The sequence below is a fragment of the Arachis ipaensis genome, chromosome B3 (assembly GCF_059453495.1).
Source record: "Arachis ipaensis isolate K30076 ecotype BB chromosome B3, ASM5945349v1, whole genome shotgun sequence".
In the NCBI taxonomy this organism is placed as follows: Eukaryota; Viridiplantae; Streptophyta; class Magnoliopsida; order Fabales; family Fabaceae; genus Arachis; species Arachis ipaensis.
Window position 1 is genome coordinate 139,200,113 of NC_142438.1, and position 20,790 is coordinate 139,220,902.

Sequence of the window (20,790 nt, forward strand, 5' to 3'; positions counted from 1 at the left end):
TCGCACAGGATTAGGAAAGCAGTGTTTTTTAAGTGTAGGACCGAGTCCAACCGAACAAATTTATAGAAGTGAACCAAAATGAAGATAATAATACCTACATATATGATATTTCTCTTTCATAATTAAATATAAGGTATTATATTTATGAACTGGAAATACTAGTAAGTGAATATTTTTAATATAAAAGAATAAAAAATTAATTATGGTTAATTTAAATATAAACTTAAAAATATTAATTATCTAATATCTTTTTATCAATTATGATAGCTAGAGTCTAATGAATGAGATTAACCTGGATTTGGTCATCTCGCCGAAGGCAAGCCACGTCATCATCCATCGTGGGTCCCACATTTCTCTCTCCTGCCCTACCTGCCCGCTCCTTTTCCCCTTCCCCTATATGCTCAACTTTTTTTTTTTTTTTTAAATTACTTCTAAGTTCTAAATCTTCCATTCTTCCACATTTCATTTTCAGACAGCTCCAAAAAAAAAGTCCCCCTTTCTTTTTTAATCAATTAAAGAATGACAGAGAGAATCCACATTTCTTTTAGAGCTTATTTTATTTACAACAACAATAATAATTAATAAATAATATACCTATTATTATTATTATCTGATTTTTAATCTTCCAAGTTTTATTTTAATATTTATATTTATTATCTATCTATTGTTATTATTTTTATCTAGATTTCCATTTCAGCAATGTGTTGTGTGTTTGTTGGAGTTGAAGGTTGTGGTGTGCTGGGTCAGCTTGCAAAGCATAACAGAGCAACATAGGCGCATGACACAACACACAAAACAAAAACCAAACTCTCCTAGTCCCCTGAGATTTCTGTTTTGTTTATGCTTATGTTTATGTTTTGTGGCTTTGGAGATAGCTTTCCGAGTTCAGCTAAGTTGCTGTGTTCTTTTTGGGCAAAAGGGTTGTTGCCATTAAACTCTATTCATTTCCCCAACTAGCTGATCAATCTAGGGTTAGGGGGAAGTTCTAATTTTTATTTGTTGGGTTCTTTGATCTGGCCCATGTGATCTGCCCCCCCCCCCCCCTTGTAATCTTCGTTCTAAATTTCCGGGATTTTGTTTTCCAGTAGTGAAGTTTTGATTTTTAGGTTTTGTTTGGGAATTCGTCATCTGGGTCTTGGGGGGTGGTGGCAGGTTGGGCATTGTGGTTTGGGGGCGTTTTGGGATTTTGGGTTTTGATGATTTGTGGGTTTGATTCTTTAGGGCTTGAGAGAGATGGGTTTGGGTGCTGAGAATGGTAAGGTGGTGGAGCATTTGGATGTGTGTAAATCAAAAGGTGGGAAAAAGAAAAAGAAGAAAGAGAGTGGGATAGTTGAAGAGGAACAAGAGACTGGGTGTTGGGTTAGGCTTAGGTTATTTGGGAGCTGCATTTCTTCAAGATCCAAGGTTGATAGCTCTGTTAGTGGCACCAGCACCAATTATGGTAACTTCTAATATTTTCTCTTTTAAAAGTTGTTGTTCTTAGTATGTATTTGGAGATTTCATATTTATGCATTTTAACCTTTTTGTGATTTGTTTTGAATTGTGCATAGCTGAACATGGTAGAGATTTACTTGTTGAATGGTAACAAATTTGTGTTCTTCATAGTTCCTGCTTTTTCAAAATTTCAAATTGAAGCAAATTCCAAAGTTGGTACATAGGGGTGTGTTATAATAGAGAAAGTGGTTTATTTAAGGTTTTGTGGGAACTTTCAAGGGGAAATCAGGGTCCCTATTTCATCTCATACGGCGTAGTATGAGTTACACAGTGACTTTTTAGAACCTATGATGATTAGGTTGTATCACCCTGTATCCATGTCTGTGTAGGTATGTTTATCTGTTATGCTGCCAAACGATTAATTCGATTATCTCTGGTCTTCTGCATTTCTCAACTTTATTGAGTCATTCTTGGATGCTATCCATTGTCTTTCTTGGCTAAGCCTGATATCGTATGATGCCGTCTTATTGCCTTGTCTAATTATGTTTCCCACCTTTTCTGCTGTTTTGGCTTTTCTTTAGCCGAAAGTAAATCAACTATTGACACAAGTAGAGACCAACCAACGCTTCCAGTTGTCTCTTCTACAACAACTAGTAATGCTGAAAGCAATGCATCCACTTCCAAACTTGAAGAGGAGCTTAAAGTTGCTTTGAGGCTGCGAAAGTTCACTTTCAATGATCTTAAGTTGGCAACAAGAAATTTTCGGCCCGAGAGTCTTCTTGGCGAAGGTGGGTTTGGTTGTGTGTTCAAGGGATGGATCGAAGAAAATGGAACTGCTCCTGTGAAACCTGGTACGGGGCTCACTGTTGCTGTAAAAACCCTCAACCATGATGGACTCCAGGGTCATAAAGAATGGCTGGTTTGTGAATCTTCCAATATAATTTTCTTCCTTAAATTTCAGTTGAATTGCGTGTGCGTGCCTGTGTTTCCCTTTAATAATATGTTCATATACTGTGCCCTATTTATTCGTGTTCTAGTTTTAATTTCTTGTTTGGTTCATGTAACAGGCTGAAGTAAATTTTCTGGGTGATTTAGTTCATCCAAACCTTGTTAAACTTATAGGTTACTGTATCGAAGATGATCAGAGGTTGCTAGTATATGAGTTCATGCCTCGGGGAAGTCTAGAAAACCACTTGTTTAGGAGTAAGTTACTTTCTCGGAATAGTCATTTTCTCAATTTTATTTCCAATATTAGCTGCATTTGTTACTCCAATTAATCCCCCCCCCCCCCCCCAAAAACAACACTGTATGTACATTTCTGCTTTATGTTCATGGTTAGAATCATATCCATTTTTCATGGTATCATATCTTTTGTAGGATCCCTGCCTCTTCCATGGTCCATTAGGATGAAAATTGCACTGGGAGCTGCAAAAGGTCTTGCTTTTCTTCACGAGGAAGCAGAACGACCAGTAATATATCGGGATTTCAAGACTTCCAATATACTATTGGATTCGGTAAGTTCCAACAGCTATAGTAGGATTACATTATCTATTTCTCCCCTTTATATCCATCATTTTAATATCGCAATGATTCAGGACTACAATGCCAAGCTCTCTGACTTTGGACTCGCAAAAGATGGTCCTGAGGGTGATAAAACCCATGTCTCCACTCGAGTGATGGGAACCTATGGTTATGCAGCACCAGAGTATGTCATGACAGGTAAGTTCAGCTTGCACTTGAAATTTCTGAATCAAAATTTTTGGAATGTAATTCCTTTGTGAGACTGTTTCTGCTCTTGGTACATTTGTGTGATACTTATCATTTTCGTTTTTTCATCTTGTGGCTGATTTAGGTTTAAGGATCCTAAATTACATTGCCATAGTTTCAAGCACACTTGTGTTTTCTCATACCTTACATAGTATCATTTTCATTTCCAACTTTTGTATTAACCAATTCCGTATATAAGATTTATGTTGTCGTGGCAGGACATCTTACGTCAAGAAGTGATGTGTATAGTTTCGGAGTAGTACTACTTGAGATGTTGACTGGCAGAAGATCTATGGACAAAAACCGACCCAATGGCGAACATAACCTCGTGGAATGGGCTAGACCGCATCTAGGAGAGAAAAGAAGGTTCTACCGGTTGATAGACCCTCGTTTGGAGGGTCACTTCTCCATAAAAGGAGCTCAGAAAGCAGCTAGTTTGGCTGCACATTGCCTTAGTAGAGATCCAAAGGCAAGGCCTCTCATGAGTGAAGTCGTAGAAGCTTTAAAGCCTCTGCCAAACCTCAAGGACATGGCTAGTTCATCATATTATTTCCAGACAATTCAAGCCGACCGGTTCAGTGCAAGCCCGAATACTAGAAACGGACGAACACAAGGCGCATTACTGACGCGGAACGGGCAGCATCCGAGGAGCCTTTCGATACCACATGGTACACATGCATCTCCATATCACCATCAGTTTCCCCAACAATCACCAAAACCAAATGGAAAGGCACAGAGTTGATGAAATTTTCCATTTTCTTTGCTACCCTTCTTCGTTTCATTATTTCTAAGTATAGATGTCAGTTCAGTCAATCAAGCCATTTGTTCATGGAAAACTTGAGAGCAAAAGAAGCATCTTTTGTTTTATAATGTGTTATGAAGAAGAATGTAAGGGAAGGTGAATCTTATTGAGCAACTTTGTCCTGTCAAAATTGTCAACCGATGTGTTTCTTCAGGTTGTTTGGAAAATATTCAAGATTATCATTAGCACCTCAAATTTATATTCTTTTGCTTAAACAATTTCTTTTCTCCCATTTGCCACCATAATCCCTTAATCTTTTCTCTTTTGTGCCATCAAACTCTGAGGCTCTCCTTAAATTATTCAGGCGCTTTTTGTTCATGGAAAGATGAGAAAATAGATTTATTGAATTAATTATGTCCTGTTGTTTGTTCCTACATGATCCTGAAAGCTTATATCCTAGTTGTGGTTAAAAAACCTAAGGCTGTGTTTGAAAACAAATGTTTTTGCAACGAATTAAATTTGATTTGAAACATAAAAAATTGTCTCATTGAACCCAGTTGATGAAATAAAATTTTGACAAGTACATAAAATAATAATAAACAATACTTGGCATTGTAACTTGTAAGTCGTTTTCATCATGCAAATGGATCAATGAGAATGCAAGCTCTCAACAGAATAAAATTGTAATGAAGAGAGTCAAGTTTATCATTAATTTTTCAGTTATTATATGAATAAAATTGTTTGATTCAATTATTTATTACCTTCAAAATTTCATCAATGCTATTCCCTAAAAAGTATAATAAAACTTATTTTACAATATTTTTGGTTAACTTACTTAATTTTGATGTATTTTTAATGTGAAAAAAAAATTACATATGTATCGAATTATATAATATTATATCAATAAAAATAAATATCTTTTATGGCATGAATTGGTTATTAAAAAAATATTAATACATCAACATTAAACTAACTTGGGAATATTAATAACTGAAAGAGAGAGAGAGAGAGAGAGTGCGAAAAGATTGATAAAGAACAATTAAGAATCTGGCATGCGAATTAGGGGAAAGGTAACCACTTTAGAACGAATCTGTTGTGTTGTGTTGCTGTCAGGATTCAATTCCCGCTGACGAAAAATTCACTGCCTTGTGTTGTGGTGAGACAAAAATCACTTTTTTCCTTTCTTCATTTCACAATTTCGTTGCTTCCCAATTCCTCTTCTTTAACAGTTACAGAACTCTCCAATTTCACTCTATTTCCCACTTGCAATTCACAATTCATTACGTTTCGCATTTGATCCACTTGCAGTCCTTTTTCTGTGTTCGTTTCTTTCAGCCTATTCTCGATAATCGTTTATCTCTCTGCTGACGTGGCTTTGTTTGTTATTGGCTTCTGTGTACTTGATTCTGTTTAATAGAATTTGTTAATCCTATTTTTTAATGTGCTTCTTGTGTGTACGTAGCTCAAACCACGAAAATTAAAAAAATTTCTTTCACTTTTCCCTTTGAATTCAAACGCATAAAGTGGAGAGATTTTTCAAATGTCTCACAAAAGGGGATAAAATCATTAGGTCTTGGTGAATGGTGATAGTAGACAATTATTACATATCACTTCGTGAAAATTTAATTTTGTCTTTGTCTTTGTTTTATTCAATTGTGATTAAGATTTGTGTTACATTTGAATGGGGGTGTGAGACCTAGTAGCTTGGTGTACAAGAAAGACTGTGTATAAGAAACATTTCTCTTCAGTTACTGTTTGTAGATTCCAATTATTTTGACCAGAATTCAATCATTCTGTTCTTTAATATGCTTTAATAGTTATCCTTTCCCCTTTTTATTTTTGGAATTCAAGTTGTTACATATTTCATGCATTACTTATGGAGCTTATTGAATATAATCCCAAGTTGTGCATCTGTGATAACTGTTGGATTGGCGTCTTATTTTTGGTGCAGGGTTCCTAAAAGATGGGGCTAGCTCTCGGTTGTCTTCAAGTGGACCAGTCAACGGTAGCTATCAAGGAAGTTTTTGGGAAGTTCGATGATGTGCTTGAACCCGGTTGCCACTTTGTGCCTTGGTGTCTTGGCAATCAAGTAGCTGGTTACCTTTCTTTGCGTGTGCAGCAGCTTGATGTTCGTTGCGAAACCAAGACAAAGGTTTGTTCTTATTTCTATACAAGACAAAGGATTTGTCTAACGATATGATTGTGTTGACAACTGTCTTATGACATAAAATGATAAAATACATAGACACAAGATAGAGACAAGTTAAACAAAAAATTTGTTAGGAGTTTTGTCCTAGACAAAGACATTTCATTCGTTTCTGTATTTATCCATTTTCGCAAGCAAATTTGTATATCCCAATGTCTTTTTGTCTTTGTCTTGAGACACCTACCAAACAAGGCCTATCATTATAAGTACTTCATTTCAATGTTATCTTTTAGTCTCTGTTCATTACCTATGCATGTTCATCTTTTACTACTATAGATATTGCAATTGTTTTTCTTCTCTCTTGATTTTATTTGCTTACCTGATCTTGATGTATCCAATACCATTAGGACAATGTCTTTGTCACCGTTGTTGCTTCTATCCAATATCGAGCACTTGCAGAAGGTGCCGTAGATGCATTTTACAAGCTTAGCAATACCAGAGCACAGATTCAAGCCTATGTCTTTGATGGTGTGGATTTGTGACGTATACTCCTCCAAGAAATTGGTTTCTTTGGATGTATATGTATATTCAGGATGAGATTGATAAGTTTATGTTGTTATTGCAGTTATTAGGGCAAGTGTTCCAAAGATGGAACTAGACGCCTCTTTTGAACAGAAGAATGAAATTGCGAAAGCTGTAGAGGAAGAACTTGAAAAGGTAACTCATTTTTATGTACCTATTCTTTTACTTCTCCCTGTTTTTCTATACTGAGAACCAACGGTTTAGTCACTCATAATATTGATTTTTTTGCTTTCAAATAGGCAATGTGTGCTTATGGCTATGAGATAGTTCAGACTCTTATTGTGGATATCGAACCGGATGAGCATGTCAAGAGAGCCATGAACGAGATAAATGCTGGTATTCTTTCTGGATCTGCATCATCGTACATTTTTATTAGATCAGAGTTGTATTTTTTGTTTCTCAGAGACATGCAAATAGAAGAAACATTCACATTATAGAAAATTTCCTGTCGAGAAGGAAATTCTATTAGTATCGATGTAATTCAGTTTCTAGTCTTCCTTTCAGCAAAAACTTTTCGTTTCTAAATCTACACTATACTTTATTCGTTTAAAATAGCTGCGAGATTGAGGGTGGCTGCAAATGAGAAGGCCGAGGCGGAGAAGATTCTGCAGATTAAGAGAGCAGAAGGAGAAGCAGAGTCGAAGTATCTAGCAGGGCTTGGAATAGCCCGCCAACGCCAAGCCATAGTTGATGGCCTGAGGGACAGCGTGCTAGCCTTCTCAGAGAATGTCCCTGGGACAACATCAAAGGATGTCATGGACATGGTTCTGGTCACCCAATATTTTGATACATTGAAGGAAATCGGTGCATCCTCAAAATCCAATTCTGTTTTCGTTCCACATGGACCGGGAGCTGTTAAAGATATTTCTTCACAAATTAGAGAAGGTCTTCTTCAAGGAAATGTGGCTTAATCTTGAAATTTAGCATTCACATCAGTGGACAGTTGAGTTTAGCCTCTCAACTTTAGCTGCATATTTTCTTGTTTTTGCCATGACTTCTAAGCTGTTTGGTACGTCTTCAATATTTTTCCTTTTTCTCTTTCCTTTTGGTTCCATTGGAAAACATGTCCCCGTATTTTGAATGTTTGTTATATTACAACAGATTCATCTGTTAGAAATATAAATAATCGTTAATATGGGAAGAAAAGAAAATGTGGTGTAAGAAGGGTCTACTCTAAGCGGGAAAAGGAGTTTCCCTTTTAAAATGCAGATTATTATGGGCAAGATCTTGCATTGTTAATTCAATTAATTGGATTATTTATCAAGATAATCTAATGGTATAAATTCTATTATGGTTTTAGACCATCGTTGTTACTAAATCTACAATATTAGGTATCCAGTTAGCGAGCAAACAGAGATTCAACAAAGCTGGGGTGTTACAAGCTTTTGTCACGAGTATTATGATTGTCAATATAACCAAAAACTAGATGCATTTACTACTGTCCTCTGCGTTAAATTTTCGATATACACTGAACAAGAATCTGATTTACAGAAACTATCACCTTTCAAGTTCAAAAACAACTCAAAGGTGAATCAATCAATGCCTTCCGTGTCGATTCGTTGAATAAAATACAGGCAAATTTAAAATTTGTTTATGCTTATTTTTACATCCCAAGCCCACCAAGATATGTAACGATAATCAAGAACTCCAAAATGAAGGACTAAATGTTCATTGGGAAAGTGAAACCCTACCACTAAACTTATTGCCTCCACAATGAGAGACACAATCGATGAAATCGCAGAATCACACTATGCTCTAAGGCTTCAAGGCCACGGCAAGACCAACCTTTGCACTCTTCTCAATTGCCCCGGTATCCACTTCACCCGAGAGAGAGACCCGGGTTCTTGGATTCCAATCATGCTGGATCACAGCATTGGCCCTGCCATAGTTGTTCACCCGAGCTTTCACCAATGTTAGGGGGTCAAGTGCATGCTGTGTGCCAATAGTCAGCATGTTTTCATTGCTAGAAAAGCTGTGAGAAAGCTCGGCACCAACAGCAGTGTTTGTCAACGGGCTTACAACATGATAGTATGATGCATTGACGGTGTCACCCTTATCATTTCTACATTCATTAACAAAGTTATAACATAAAAATTATAAATAATAATAATAACAACAAAAGGGGGGCAAAAAGGTAACAATTTAGGTTGCATAAGAAAACAGATAAGCCTATCTATAAAATTGGAGGCCATAGTTATTAACTAAAAAGTGTTCGGTGTTTGGCCTACTTACACGGTTAGGGATGCAATAAGGTCAGCATGAGTGAAGTTTAGCCCTGCATTATATTTGATGAAGTTTCCAGAGGCAGTATCGAATGAAAGATCAGTCCCAACAGCAACCAAATCATTTCCAACCACACCAGAAAAGTTAACAATGGGAGTTGCTGTCAATCCAAGGCTGGTGCTTATTCCAGCATACTCGTGCCGGTACTGGAGTTCAACCTATTAAACACCAATAGAGAGGAAATAAACTTATTGAGAATAACTTTATATGCTAGAATAGGTTAGCCACAAGTTAATACAAGAAAATCTATATTGACTTTCTATGCCATCGATCATCGATCGATACTGACTATTTTGAGATATATCAAAGAAAAATTACTATTCTTTTTACCTTGCCAGATTTCTGATCTGGGAAAATGAAGCTAAAAATGGATTTGAGTCCAGGTGCAGGTTCATCCACGGTAACAGTAGTAAGTAGCTGAAAAGTATCCAAGTCAATATAAAAGCTTGTAAAACATACATTTCAAAAGTTCTAACTAATCACTAAATTTTTGTCATACTGAGACTTGTGTATTTATTAGGCAACTTAAATATAAAAGCATACGTTAACTTCTTCTTACCACATTACAAAAATGATTAAAGGTATAGCAAATGTTTGCTTTGTTATGGTCACACAAAAGTAACTAGACACGAAACTTCTACAAATAGACAAAATGGGAGTGAACTAGTTATATACTCCCTGGATTCCATATTGATAATATGTAAGCGTATATTCATATACTGATGTATCTAGATATACCTTAATATACGAATCGTTGTACCAGAAAAATTCAAAACTAGCAAAAATGGAATGGAGGGAGTATCACTAATGAGACACCCCATGCAAAAACGGCAGCTATAATTAAAAAGTAATCGTTACAATTGTCAAATCAACTAGTATCAAGGGCAAAATCATGCCAGCAATAAATTTCAACTCACATTTGAATTCGAGTCAACTTTAATATCGGTTGTGATGTTCTTGTTCTTCAGCTTAGTGTTGACATCTGCCAAATATATCTCACCCTTCCTGATTCCAGTTGAAGTGATTTCCTGAGTATAGAAACACCAATTGAAACCATAAAATCAGCAGAATCGACCACAAAAATTAAAAGAATAATTATAATAATAACCGAAATAGTAGAAAAATAAAATGAAATTTAGAAAATGATTAAAAATTAAATAAAAAGCTCCAATCAATAAAACAACACTTCCATGATTAAACTGCACCAGAAAATTCTGCTTCCAAGGTAAAATTTATTGTAGAATTTACCCCCAAAAATATGAGCTTACCACTCCAGTGGAAGTGTAAGTGGTGATAGTGAACTTGTGGTCGTTCTGATAATCCTTGAACAGAAGCTCTGCAATTCAATTTTTTGGTACAAATTAAACGAACACAAATCCATCAACAGACAGGGAAAAAACTGAATGATTAAGAAAAGTGAAAAAGAAAAAAAAATCAGATACCTCGAGCTTTCTTTCCGATATCGGAGTAGAGACCTGGACCATTCACCATGTTTTCCCCCGGAAAATAGAAACTAATATTTATGAGAAAAGAAAAAAAAAAGAGGGAAAATCTGTGTAGCGTGTAAAGTGTTCGAGGGTTTGAGCAATGCGAAGAACAAACCCTAATATTTGGGGAAGTGTTCGCCGAAACACAGAGGATGATCTACAGCCGTCGGATGTAATGTTAGATGAGGAGATGAATCTGTGGCCGTTGATTCGTAACACGAGGAAGTGGTGGCTCGAGAATCGGAACAAGGTGTTAAGTACTGGCGGCATATTCCGCCTCCATTTTGGATTCTTTCATTTTATTTTCTTTTTCAATTTATTTATTTTGTTTGTTTATAAAAAATTGGAATGTGTGACTGTTAGTATTTGATAATGCACGTGTCCAATACATTGGCACGTGTATTTTTCCTTTTATCTTAAAGGAAAACAAATTGGGGTTCAATTTTTTCGTTATGGAACCCATGAATGTGATGTACCTGGATATGGAAATAGGGCATGTTAGATAAAATTGTGGGACAGTTAGAATTCGGACCTTGCGAGTTCTGTGTTGACAAAAATTGCTTAACAAATCGGAGGGTCCGATTTGGTAGGGGTTGAAATTTGAATTTCAAAGCATACAAATCGGATGGTGCGTTTTGTATATATATATGAATTTTTGTATGAATCTGTATTCTTAGCTACAACTCGGACCGTCCGACAAGCTATGAAGAACTCGCATGGTTCGATTTGTGGTGTTCTGATATCACATACAGGTCAAGCACCTCTCTTCTCCATAACCACGTTCAACCCAACTTTTGCCTCCATATTGAAATTAAAAAACGACAAATTGGTAGCTTAAGGAAACTTTGTCAGAAATTATTTTTTTTATGGATGCAGCCATGCAGGGGTGGTGTATTGGCTGGATATTGGGCAAGGGACAGGGACGAATTCAGAAATATTATTCTGGAGGGGTCAATAACATATATAATATTAAAAAATTATACAAAAAATTATATAATGTAAAATGTATTACAAAAAAATATCGATAAAAGATATATTTTAACGTACAAAAAATATGTATGTATTTTTTATTAACGAAGTGGTCAATTTTTCGTATCATACAATTTATCGATAATAGAATTTGTGTCAAAATTTTCAGCAATTTTCTTTTCAATATAATTAAAAGACAATTAGCAAGAAATTAACATTTCATTTTGTTTATGAGTTATTCTTCACAATATTCATCGCTAAAAAGATCTCTCGGTTGTAATAGTTAAAACAGAGAGAATTAATACCAAATGAATCAAGAAGGACGCTCACAAGAAGAAAAAAATCCACTTTATAAGATTTTAAAAATTTTATTTAATTAAAAAATATTAGTAATAATATCTTTTTCAGATTTTTTTAATATTGTTACTTACTTTTTTAGATATTAGAAATTATTAATATTTAAGTTAGGCTAGACTTTTATTTATATTAGACTAAATACTAAATAAATTTTTTAAAAAAATTAAATCATACTTAATAACTTATTACTATTAATCTTTTTTTTAAAAGGTTGGGGGGCCGAGGCCTCCACTCGCCCCTCGTAGGTCCGTCCCTGGCAAGGGGAGTATTGCCAGAGTATGGATGCAGGGTCAATACACGGGAAGCATGGTGCATGAGCAGGTGGAGACGTGGCGGCATTCCTTCAACACGCTATGGGCGTGCTGACTCACCACGCAGGGGGCGTGGTGTCTGGAGACCCGTGAAGCGCAATAGAGATTCACGCGGAGTTCCAATGCTACTGCTGCACTACGCGGGGCGTGTTGCAGGCTGCCTGCTTGCAGGGGACAGCCCCCTCCGAAAATCAGCGAGCTCTTCTCCTTCTTCTATATATATGCATCGCCATTATTAACGAAATAGCTGCTCAAGGAAAGAAATTAGAGAAAAAGAAAGAAGTGTGGGCTGTCTCAGTGTATAGGTTTACGGTGAGAAGAGTGTAGTGAGTAGTAGTGAGTTAAAAGTTTATACGGTGAAAAAAAATTTTAGTTTAAGGAATTAAAAAAAATGGTACGTAATTATATGGCGCCCGAGAAACATATTATCAACTATTTGGATCATCCTATTATGTAAGTTGGCAAATTTTAATTTTTTTATATTTAAAGTTTATTTTTTATGTATTTATATTTTTTTATTTATATATATATTTTGTAATGAGAATATTATTTTGTGTATTTTATAAATATTTTAACAATATAATAATAGTTTTTATAAAATAAACGTTAATAATATAAATAATATGTAATTTTTTAATAATTTTTTTATTTTTTGTTATTAGAAAATATATTCAAGAATAAAAAAATATTTTTACCTTTTAAACATAAATATATTGCGTATAGTAATAAATAAATATTATAATAAATTAAATATGTAAACTGTATAAAATATATGTTGTTATTAAAAAATTGAAAAAATAAATAATTTGATAAATAAAGATTATTAAATAATAATACGTGATGTTATTAAATATTACCATCGAAATTTTTTTTGTAAGGATTAAATATTTTATTGGATAAATAAATAAAGAATTTAAATTTTTAATAAATAAATAATTAAATAGATAAGCTATGTTAAATATTTTAATAAATAAGATATTAAAATAATATGTGAATGTTTATTAAAATATTTATATGGATTATTATTTAATTAATGTAACATATATCTTTGTTGATGCAGTCTAACAGGAATTTGTTGGTGCGTAAACTGGATCCGCTACATAGGTGAAATCCGATGGTGGAGAACTACTTACGCGCCACGGGATTTTACCACGTCTCTAGGATTGGAGGATTTCACCCCCATTTTAGCTGCTCTGGTTGAAAGGTGGAAGTCAGAAACCCACACCTTTGTATTGCCGATCGGTGAGGTTACAGTGACATTGGAGGATGTCACTCACATATTCGGCCTACCCATTGATGGAGAGCCTGTCAGTGGATGGACAGATAGTAGTGGCGACTTCCTGCAAAGTCAGAGCATAGCGATATTTGGCCGTGAGCCATCAGTCAGTCATTCTTCGAAGTCCTATATAAAGCTGGGTTGGGTTCGACGTATCAGAGACGCGGAGCCGTTAGACACTGAGGAGTCCATCAGGAGATACGTCAGATGTCAGATCTTCTGTTTTAGGGTCGACCCTATTCACGGATAAGTCGACCGCATATGCCCATGCAAAATATCTATCATTACTTCGCGATTTTGAGCGGATCCATACTTATAGTTGGGGGTCAGCATGTCTCGCACATCTTTACAGAGCACTATGTCGTGCATCACGATATGATACAAAGGAGATGGATGACCCTCTGAATCTGTTGTTTGTTTGGGCATGGGAGCGAATGCCGTGTATTGCTCCCGTACCGAGACAAACCCTTCCACCGGCCGAGATACCCATTGCAAGGAGGTAATAAGTCTTATTTTAGTCCTGTGTTACATTCATGATGCATGTTTGACATATGGTGACTTATTTAAATTTTTTCTATTAATAATGTTTCAGGTGGAGTCATTCGGAACGAACCACAGCGTGGTTATCGAAGACTGAAGAGACATTCAGGCATGATATAGACTACATGCAGGAGGTAAATAGTTATGGTTCTTCTTATCCGTTTTTCCAACTATTATTGTTAGGGTTCTAATATACCAATAATACTGTGGCAGTTTAAGTGGCGCCCGTACGACGGATTGATCGTCCCCGACGAGTTGCATCCCCATCTTGAGGTGTGTGACATTGTTGCTCCGTTGTTGTCGTTCGAGTGTGTCGAGTGGCACCCTGCGGACCGAGTGATGCGTCAGTTTGGATATGTACAACCTCCTCCGCGGGCAGCAAAGGATATTCCACTTGACCAGCATTACATCGTTCTACGTGGAGTGCAGCTTCATGACTGGACAGTTTTGCATGGGCCATGGATAGCGGAGTGGGCCAACAGGCAACACAGTCGATTGCGGGATCTGCACCCCCTTCCAACCTGGGATTTTTTACCGACGGTGGAGTACCGGGATTGGTACATAGGCTCCTACAGACATCTGTTGATATTGTCGGGGCACGTTCCTCATCATCCACAGCCACCTCCCCCACAGCCACCTGCCCCTCAGCCACCTCAGCATGCAGTGTTTGAGTCATTTCCTTATTATATACCATAGCCACCAGCCTACAGTCATGGTAGCCATCACGCTTAGCGAAGCCACCACTCTCAGCACTCTCAGCAGAGCCACCACTCTCAGCACTCAGCGCAGCCACCACTCTCAGGGCAGCCACCATTCTCAGCACTCTCAGCACAGTCAACAAGGTCAGTCCGGCCAGCATCATGATCCCGTACTTACCATTCCTTTCGGTCATAATTGGTTTGACTTCTCCAGCGAAAGAAACGGAGATCAACAGCTACCGCATTGGACCAACGCTGGGGTGGGTGGCTGGTCAGATTTTAGTGGTATCCCTTCACCGTCGGTGTCGGCTGTTCCACATAGGGCATCAGTAGATATGGCCCATGGTTTGCGGCATCGTACTTCCGACCACATGTCAGAGAGTGCGTCATGTGATAGCAGTTTTATCTAGCGTCAGTGGGCATACGCAGTTGTTGACACGTTCAAGCCCGGTCCATCCGCTCCGGCATAGGCAGGCGGGTTGGCCGCTTCTACGGAGGCAGGTGGTTCGGGAGCTCCGGCAGTGGATGATTCAGTTCGAGGTCACCCATATGACCTACGGACGGAGCGAAATCCACCTGATAGGTATATTCCATCGCGGTTCAGTCAGGGCATTATGGGTAAGGGACTGAACTGGTTTGTTGAAAAGAAGTGAGCTTGGGTTTAGGTTTTTTAGATTTTATTTTCAAAATTAAGTTAATGTAAATCGTGTTTAATGTTTGGTTTGTTAACTTATGTAATTCGTAGTTCTTTTTTGTATATTTAAAAGAAATTAAATTAATGACAATATTAAGCGGACATTAAAATATCAATGGATAGACTCCAATTGAAAAATACAAACACGTCGAATTTCAAAAGCATCAACTGACAAAATGCAAATTAAAAAATACAAACATGACCGTATTAAACTATGAAGCAGCACCACTCGGTCCAGCATGCTGAGGACACCTACTCCACTATGACCCTGAGCACCACAGAGACGGCATATCCGAGGACCACACATGTCGCGTGAGTCCATTTCATTCAAGTATCAGGTTAGTTTAGGCCTGCCTTTAGACGTTCGCCTCAGGGCGGGATTAGCGACCAATGTGGGTCCCTCATAAGCAGGCCATGTCTCGGGATCACCTAATGGTGTGAACTCAAATCTATATACCTTACGAACCTCTGTCATCTTGTACACATCATGCACATACAACTGCCAATCGAGACACTGGTTAGCACAGTAAGCAATAACAAGACGACATGGTATTCGTTCAACCTGAAAGTGCCCACAGTCACACGTCCGTCGCGCAAGATCAACAACTAACACCTTTCCGGTAGTCATTTTGTGCACCTCAAACACCTCATTTCGTCTATCAAAGCGGTGCACAACTATATTCCCAGCTTGTTGCATATTTGCTTCTATCCGCTGTTATGCAAATACGGAGTACATAAATCCAGCACGCTTGCGTTCGTGACTCTCGGCACTCTTCTGCGTAAAAAGTTCATCTTCGTCGCCGGCCTCATAAGTGGCTTCAAAGTCCTATTCGCTATCACTATTCATTCCTTCGTACACTGCAGTTCTATCATCATCTATATCTATATCATTTTGAACTGCCACTGCCTCTACAGTTTCAAACTCAACGTACAACTCAATCTGTGCGTGTTGCATCTGAGTCTGCCGGTGAATTTGAAACATATTCTGCGTACTCGCTTCATCAGTGATCGACATGGCATCAAATTGTATTAGACCACCAAAAACTACAATCGGATTCCGGTACAAAATTATGCTCACTCTCATTAACGTACCGTTCTCCATGCTTTGACAGAGGCCGTTCTGCAGCTCCATTAACGTCATCGTGCATGGAACCACAAACGAAAACGAATTCTGGGACACAAACCTCACTCCCTCATGAGTATTATGTATTATCTCACCGTTGCGATACACCACCAAGTTTGTGGTGCCCTCCATTACACTAACAACAGCCTCAAAGAACACTCAAAACACACTCAAATCTTCTTCAGTATGCAAAATACTATCGAGCTCTGCCTTATATAGAGAGGTGAACTTAACACGCCCCCACGTATTGCCTGCCTCAGCCAATCACGCTTTGACACGTGTCAGAACGCCCCCCGCGTGCTGACTCAGCACGCCCCCCACGTGCTGCATACTTGGACCAATGCATGTTCGCCACGTCAGCACTCCCCCCACGTACTTCCCCTCCTAAGCCAACCAGTCTTCACCACGTCAGCACGCCCCCTGCATGCTGACTAAGCACGCCCCCTGGGTGCTGAATAGTTGGCTCAACCTCATCCAGCCACGTCGCTTCCACGCCCCCCACGTGGTTCAGGCAACACGCCTCTGCGTGTTGTGCTTCCATCTGATACGTCCACATATGTGTAATACACACAGTATACCCATTTTCAGCCAATACACCACAATATTTTCTATATCTAAATTAATGAGCCAAAATTTGTGTTAAACGAACTTGTGTTTGTGCTAAAACCATAGTGAATGATGATCAACAAAAAGAAAAACAATACAATAGTGAATAATAGGTAGATAGCTATATAAAAAATATTTCACTTATAGCATGTTATATTGAATTGAATTCTTTTAAAGCTAATTGCGATGTATTGTTAACAGTACATATTATTTTCCTGTATTCTAATTAGATATATGAATTTCATATAATTATATAGATAGTTTATTATCAATTAAATATTTTTATTAATGTGTTGATATATATTTAAGTAATTTTATAAAAAAATTAGTAATTTTCATACGCTATGAATGTAATGTTAGGAAATTATTTTAATTTTTTAATTTATTTGTGGCAATACATATATTAATTATAATCACAAATTATGTTATTTCAAATTAAATGACTTATATAATGATGATCTCATTTATTGTTATAAATGCTAAATTGAATAAGTCATTATTACTTTTGATTTGGAATTAAATGAGAATAAAATCAGATATTATCTTTTGTTCCTTAGATAATTATCTTTTGGATTTTAGATATATTATCTTTTGGATTTTAGATACTATTTTATTTAGATTTTAGAGTTTAATGGGTGTCATGCTCAAATATAAATAGGCCTTCAGGGTTTCGGTCCCCAATATACCAAAGCCGTCTTTGTTGCTCTTTCCCCATCAAAAGAGTTGCAGTTCAGCCGCCTAGGAATACAGAAGGCTTTGGTTGAGGAAGATCGAAAAAAACCACAAGATCCAAATTCTTCCATTAATTTCTGACTCTTATAAGTAAAGGTACGCTTCCACTTTATGTTATGTTTTTGGTGATTTAATATAGATAATCTGGGTCAATAAAACTATTTATTTCAACAAGTGGTATCAGAGCAATTCATAATTTAATCATAAAAAATATTTAGTTTTTATTTTAATTACTGAATTGATACATAGATCGATATATATGTGTCATTATGATTATATATATATGAGGTAGTCTTTCAGTTCGGCAAAATTTTTGTTTTTATTTTTTTTATAATAAGTAATAAATTTATTTATTTTAAAATATTAACAAAGTATTGCTAAATTTTGATTGTCCAAAAAAATTTAAATTATGTGTGCCATTAATTAGGTGTAAACTTAATTGATTATCCTTTTAGGATATAAGGATTAATATGTATATGTCACTTATATAAATATTAATTGATCCAAAAGGAGATTTATATTTTGCCAAGTTATGTGTACATATTAATAATGATAATAAAATTAATTGTTACATAAGGTTTACCTTTTAAGAAGGATGATGGAGACGTATCGTAGTAATAAAAAGGATCTACATATGGTGTTTATTGATTTGGAAAAAGCGTATAATAGGATACCAAGGGAGGTCTTATGGAAGGTTTTAGAAAAGATGAGGGTAAGGATCGCATATATTCGTGCAATTAAATACATGTATGATGAGGCCACAACTAGTGTGAAGACTCAAGGTGGTGTGACAGAGAAATTTTCTATTGGTATAGGATTACACCAGGGATCATCCTTAAGTCCATACATTTTCATATTAGTCTTGGAAGTACTCATAGAGCACATCCAAGAGCCTATGCCATGGTGCATGCTTTTTGCCGATGATATCGTCCTTATGGGAGAGTCAAGGGAAGACCTAAATAAGAAGTGGAGTTATGGAGAGAAGCTTTAGAAGTGTATGGTCTGCGCTTAAGCCGTAGCAAGACGGAATATATGGAATGTAAATTCAGTCCGAGAAGGGAAAACCCTAATATAGAGATGAAGATTGGAGAAAACATCCTACGAAAAGTTCAAAGTTTTAAGTATCTTGGGTGCATCATACAGGATAATGGAGAGATTGAACAGGATGTAAATCATAGGATCCAAGCAGGGTGGTCAAAATGGCGGAGTGCATCTGGTTTTATATGCAACAAAAAAGTGCCTTTAAAACTTAAAGGTAAATTCTATCGCACCGCTATAAGACCGGCTATGCTTTATAGTACGGAGTGTTGGGCGGCTAAAGGGGAGCACGAACATAAGTTAAGTGTGGCAGAGATGAAGATGTTGAGATGGATGAGTGGTCATACACAATTGGATAAAATAAGGAATGAAGATATAAGGGAGAGAGTTGGAGTAGCACCAATTGTGGAAAAGATGGTTGAATCGCGTCTTAGGTGGTTTGGACATGTGAGAAGAAGACCGATAGAACATCCAGTCAGGAGGGTGGATGAGATGGAAGATGGACAAGGGGCGAAAGGCAGATGAAGACCTAAGAAGACCATCCATGAGGTGGTCAAACGAGATCTACATGTAAATAGTCTCTCTGTAGACATGATACATGATAGAGCACAATGGCGTCGTTTGATTCATGTAGCCGACCCCACTTAGTGAGACAAGATTATGTTGTTGTTGTTGTTGTTGTTGTATAAGGAAACTAGTAACAATATAGATTATTATACTCATCTATTTTATAAAAATTTGGTTTTGGAATAAATTGATTGAACATTATGCTGCCAAAGTAGCTTCTTTTGTGAAAATTGATTTATTCAAAACATAAGGAATATGGCGATATATAATTCATGCGAATATTGGTCAGTCCAAAGGAAGGTCTATATTTAGCCGAATTGTATACACATATTGATAATAAATACATGTTTGAGTAATTAATTAAGAATAAAGTAATGCTTATTATTTATGCGAAGGATAGTCGGCCCAAAGGAAGTTTATTATTTGGCCAAATAATAAGTATTGTAAACTTTTGTTTATTTTCTATTAATTATGCGGTCAATAATCGGCCCAAAGGAAGGTTATTGTTTGGCCAATTAATAGAAAATATATGCGGTAATAAATAGGTTGCGAAATTTGAGTCTCCATGTGCACATTAAGTCGGTCCAAAGAAAGGCTTAATGTGTGACAGGAATTTTGACAATATTTGATTACTGCAATGAGAGTATCACTTACAGTTAATTTTTCTATCCAAAGATTGAAAATTAATGTTGTTCTAGATATCTCAATATAGATTTTTCTCATTATTTAACTAATGTTTACTGCATGTTCTTTTTGTTCTAATCCAGAAACTATGGTTTCAGCTACCAATGTTTCTGCACAAATTAGCAGTATTCATATGCTGAATGGTTCAAACTTTAAAGTTTGGAAGGATACCATGGAGATTGTCCTCGGTTGTATGGATCTGGATATAACTCTTCGAGAGGAGAAACCCACTTCCACTCCGAAAAATCTCAATGAGGTTAAAATAGAGAAGTGGGAGAGATCCAATTGAATGAGCATTATGATCATGAAGCGCTCAATTCTTGAGGCATTTCGGGGCTTAATTATTGAGGATAAAGATGCCAAACAGTTCCTAAAGGATGTTGAAAATTTCTTTACAAAGAATGAAAAGGCAGAGGCAAGTAGTCTTTTGAGCAAACTTGTCTCCATGAGATATAAAGGTAAAGGGAACATAAGGGAGTACATTATGAAAATGTCTCATCTTGCTTCAAAATTGAAAGCACTAAAGTTAGAGTTGTCTGAAGACTTACTCGTACATTTCATTTTGATCTCCCTTTCTGCACACTTTAGGCAATTTAAAGTGAGTTATAATACTCTAAAGGACACTTGGTCATTAAATGAGCTTATATCTCACTGTGTGCAAGAAGAAGTGAGGCTACAGCAAGATAAAGACTGAAAGTGCTCACATGGCTTCATCCTCTCAGTATAAAAGAAAGCGTGATACTACTGCGGATGT

The 20,790-nt window shown here is 36.6% G+C and overlaps 4 protein-coding genes across 7 annotated transcripts; 2 read left to right on the forward strand and 2 right to left on the reverse strand.

Moving 5' to 3' along the window:
* Positions 1-506: 506 nt before the first annotated feature.
* Positions 507-4,218, forward strand: LOC107631905 (serine/threonine-protein kinase PBL34). Of its 2 annotated transcripts, XM_016335489.3 has the most exons (6): positions 507-1,441; positions 2,016-2,353; positions 2,502-2,637; positions 2,812-2,948; positions 3,030-3,153; positions 3,420-4,218. In XM_016335489.3, the coding sequence occupies exons 1-6, from the start codon at positions 1,234-1,236 to the stop codon at positions 3,941-3,943; spliced, it is 1,467 nt and encodes a 488-aa protein (XP_016190975.1). In that variant the 5' UTR covers positions 507-1,233; the 3' UTR covers positions 3,944-4,218. The 2 variants fall into 2 exon arrangements, with proteins under 2 accessions (XP_016190975.1, XP_088366337.1); XM_088510211.1 differs by having other exon boundaries at positions 682-1,441; positions 2,812-3,153.
* Positions 4,219-4,914: 696 nt separating this feature from the next.
* LOC107631906 (hypersensitive-induced response protein 1) lies at positions 4,915-7,822 on the forward strand. 3 transcript variants are annotated; one of them, XM_016335490.3, is made up of 6 exons: positions 4,915-5,099; positions 5,895-6,095; positions 6,497-6,617; positions 6,715-6,806; positions 6,911-7,007; positions 7,227-7,822. In XM_016335490.3, exons 2-6 carry the CDS (start codon positions 5,907-5,909, stop codon positions 7,580-7,582), a joined length of 855 nt encoding a protein of 284 aa, XP_016190976.1. In that variant the 5' UTR covers positions 4,915-5,099; positions 5,895-5,906; the 3' UTR covers positions 7,583-7,822. The 3 variants fall into 3 exon arrangements, with proteins under 3 accessions (XP_016190976.1, XP_016190977.1, XP_016190979.1); XM_016335491.3 differs by having other exon boundaries at positions 4,926-5,013; XM_016335493.3 differs by lacking the exon at positions 4,915-5,099 and adding an exon at positions 5,133-5,263.
* A 288-nt stretch (positions 7,823-8,110) lies between these two features.
* On the reverse strand, positions 8,111-10,727 carry LOC107631907 (mitochondrial outer membrane protein porin of 36 kDa). Its single transcript, XM_016335495.3, has 6 exons — positions 10,397-10,727; positions 10,223-10,290; positions 9,872-9,982; positions 9,285-9,371; positions 8,904-9,112; positions 8,111-8,733 (listed from the first exon to the last, which is right to left on the reverse strand). The coding sequence occupies exons 1-6, from the start codon at positions 10,443-10,445 to the stop codon at positions 8,427-8,429; spliced, it is 831 nt and encodes a 276-aa protein (XP_016190981.1). The 5' UTR covers positions 10,446-10,727; the 3' UTR covers positions 8,111-8,426.
* Positions 10,728-15,620: 4,893 nt separating this feature from the next.
* LOC107633972 (uncharacterized) lies at positions 15,621-15,983 on the reverse strand. The gene has a single exon (XM_016337558.1). The coding sequence runs from the start codon at positions 15,981-15,983 to the stop codon at positions 15,621-15,623; it is 363 nt and encodes a 120-aa protein (XP_016193044.1).
* Positions 15,984-20,790: the final 4,807 nt, after the last annotated feature.

Coding starts and splice junctions, on each gene's coding strand:
- LOC107631905 (XM_088510211.1), top strand. CDS start 1,234: ATGGGTTTGGGTGCTGAGAATGGTAAGGTGGTGGAGCATTTGGATGTG. Junction 1,442..2,015: donor TGGCACCAGCACCAATTATG/GTAACTTCTAAT, acceptor GCTTTTCTTTAG/CCGAAAGTAAATCAACTATT. Junction 2,354..2,501: donor AGGGTCATAAAGAATGGCTG/GTTTGTGAATCT, acceptor TTCATGTAACAG/GCTGAAGTAAATTTTCTGGG.
- LOC107631906 (XM_016335490.3), top strand. CDS start 5,907: ATGGGGCTAGCTCTCGGTTGTCTTCAAGTGGACCAGTCAACGGTAGCT. Junction 6,618..6,714: donor TCAAGCCTATGTCTTTGATG/GTGTGGATTTGT, acceptor TTGTTATTGCAG/TTATTAGGGCAAGTGTTCCA. Junction 7,008..7,226: donor CATGAACGAGATAAATGCTG/GTATTCTTTCTG, acceptor CGTTTAAAATAG/CTGCGAGATTGAGGGTGGCT.
- LOC107631907 (XM_016335495.3), bottom strand. CDS start 10,445: ATGGTGAATGGTCCAGGTCTCTACTCCGATATCGGAAAGAAAGCTCGA. Junction 10,291..10,396: donor TATCGGAAAGAAAGCTCGAG/GTATCTGATTTT, acceptor ATTGAATTGCAG/AGCTTCTGTTCAAGGATTAT. Junction 9,113..9,284: donor CAGATCAGAAATCTGGCAAG/GTAAAAAGAATA, acceptor GGTGTTTAATAG/GTTGAACTCCAGTACCGGCA.
- LOC107633972 (XM_016337558.1), bottom strand. CDS start 15,983: ATGCAACAAGCTGGGAATATAGTTGTGCACCGCTTTGATAGACGAAAT.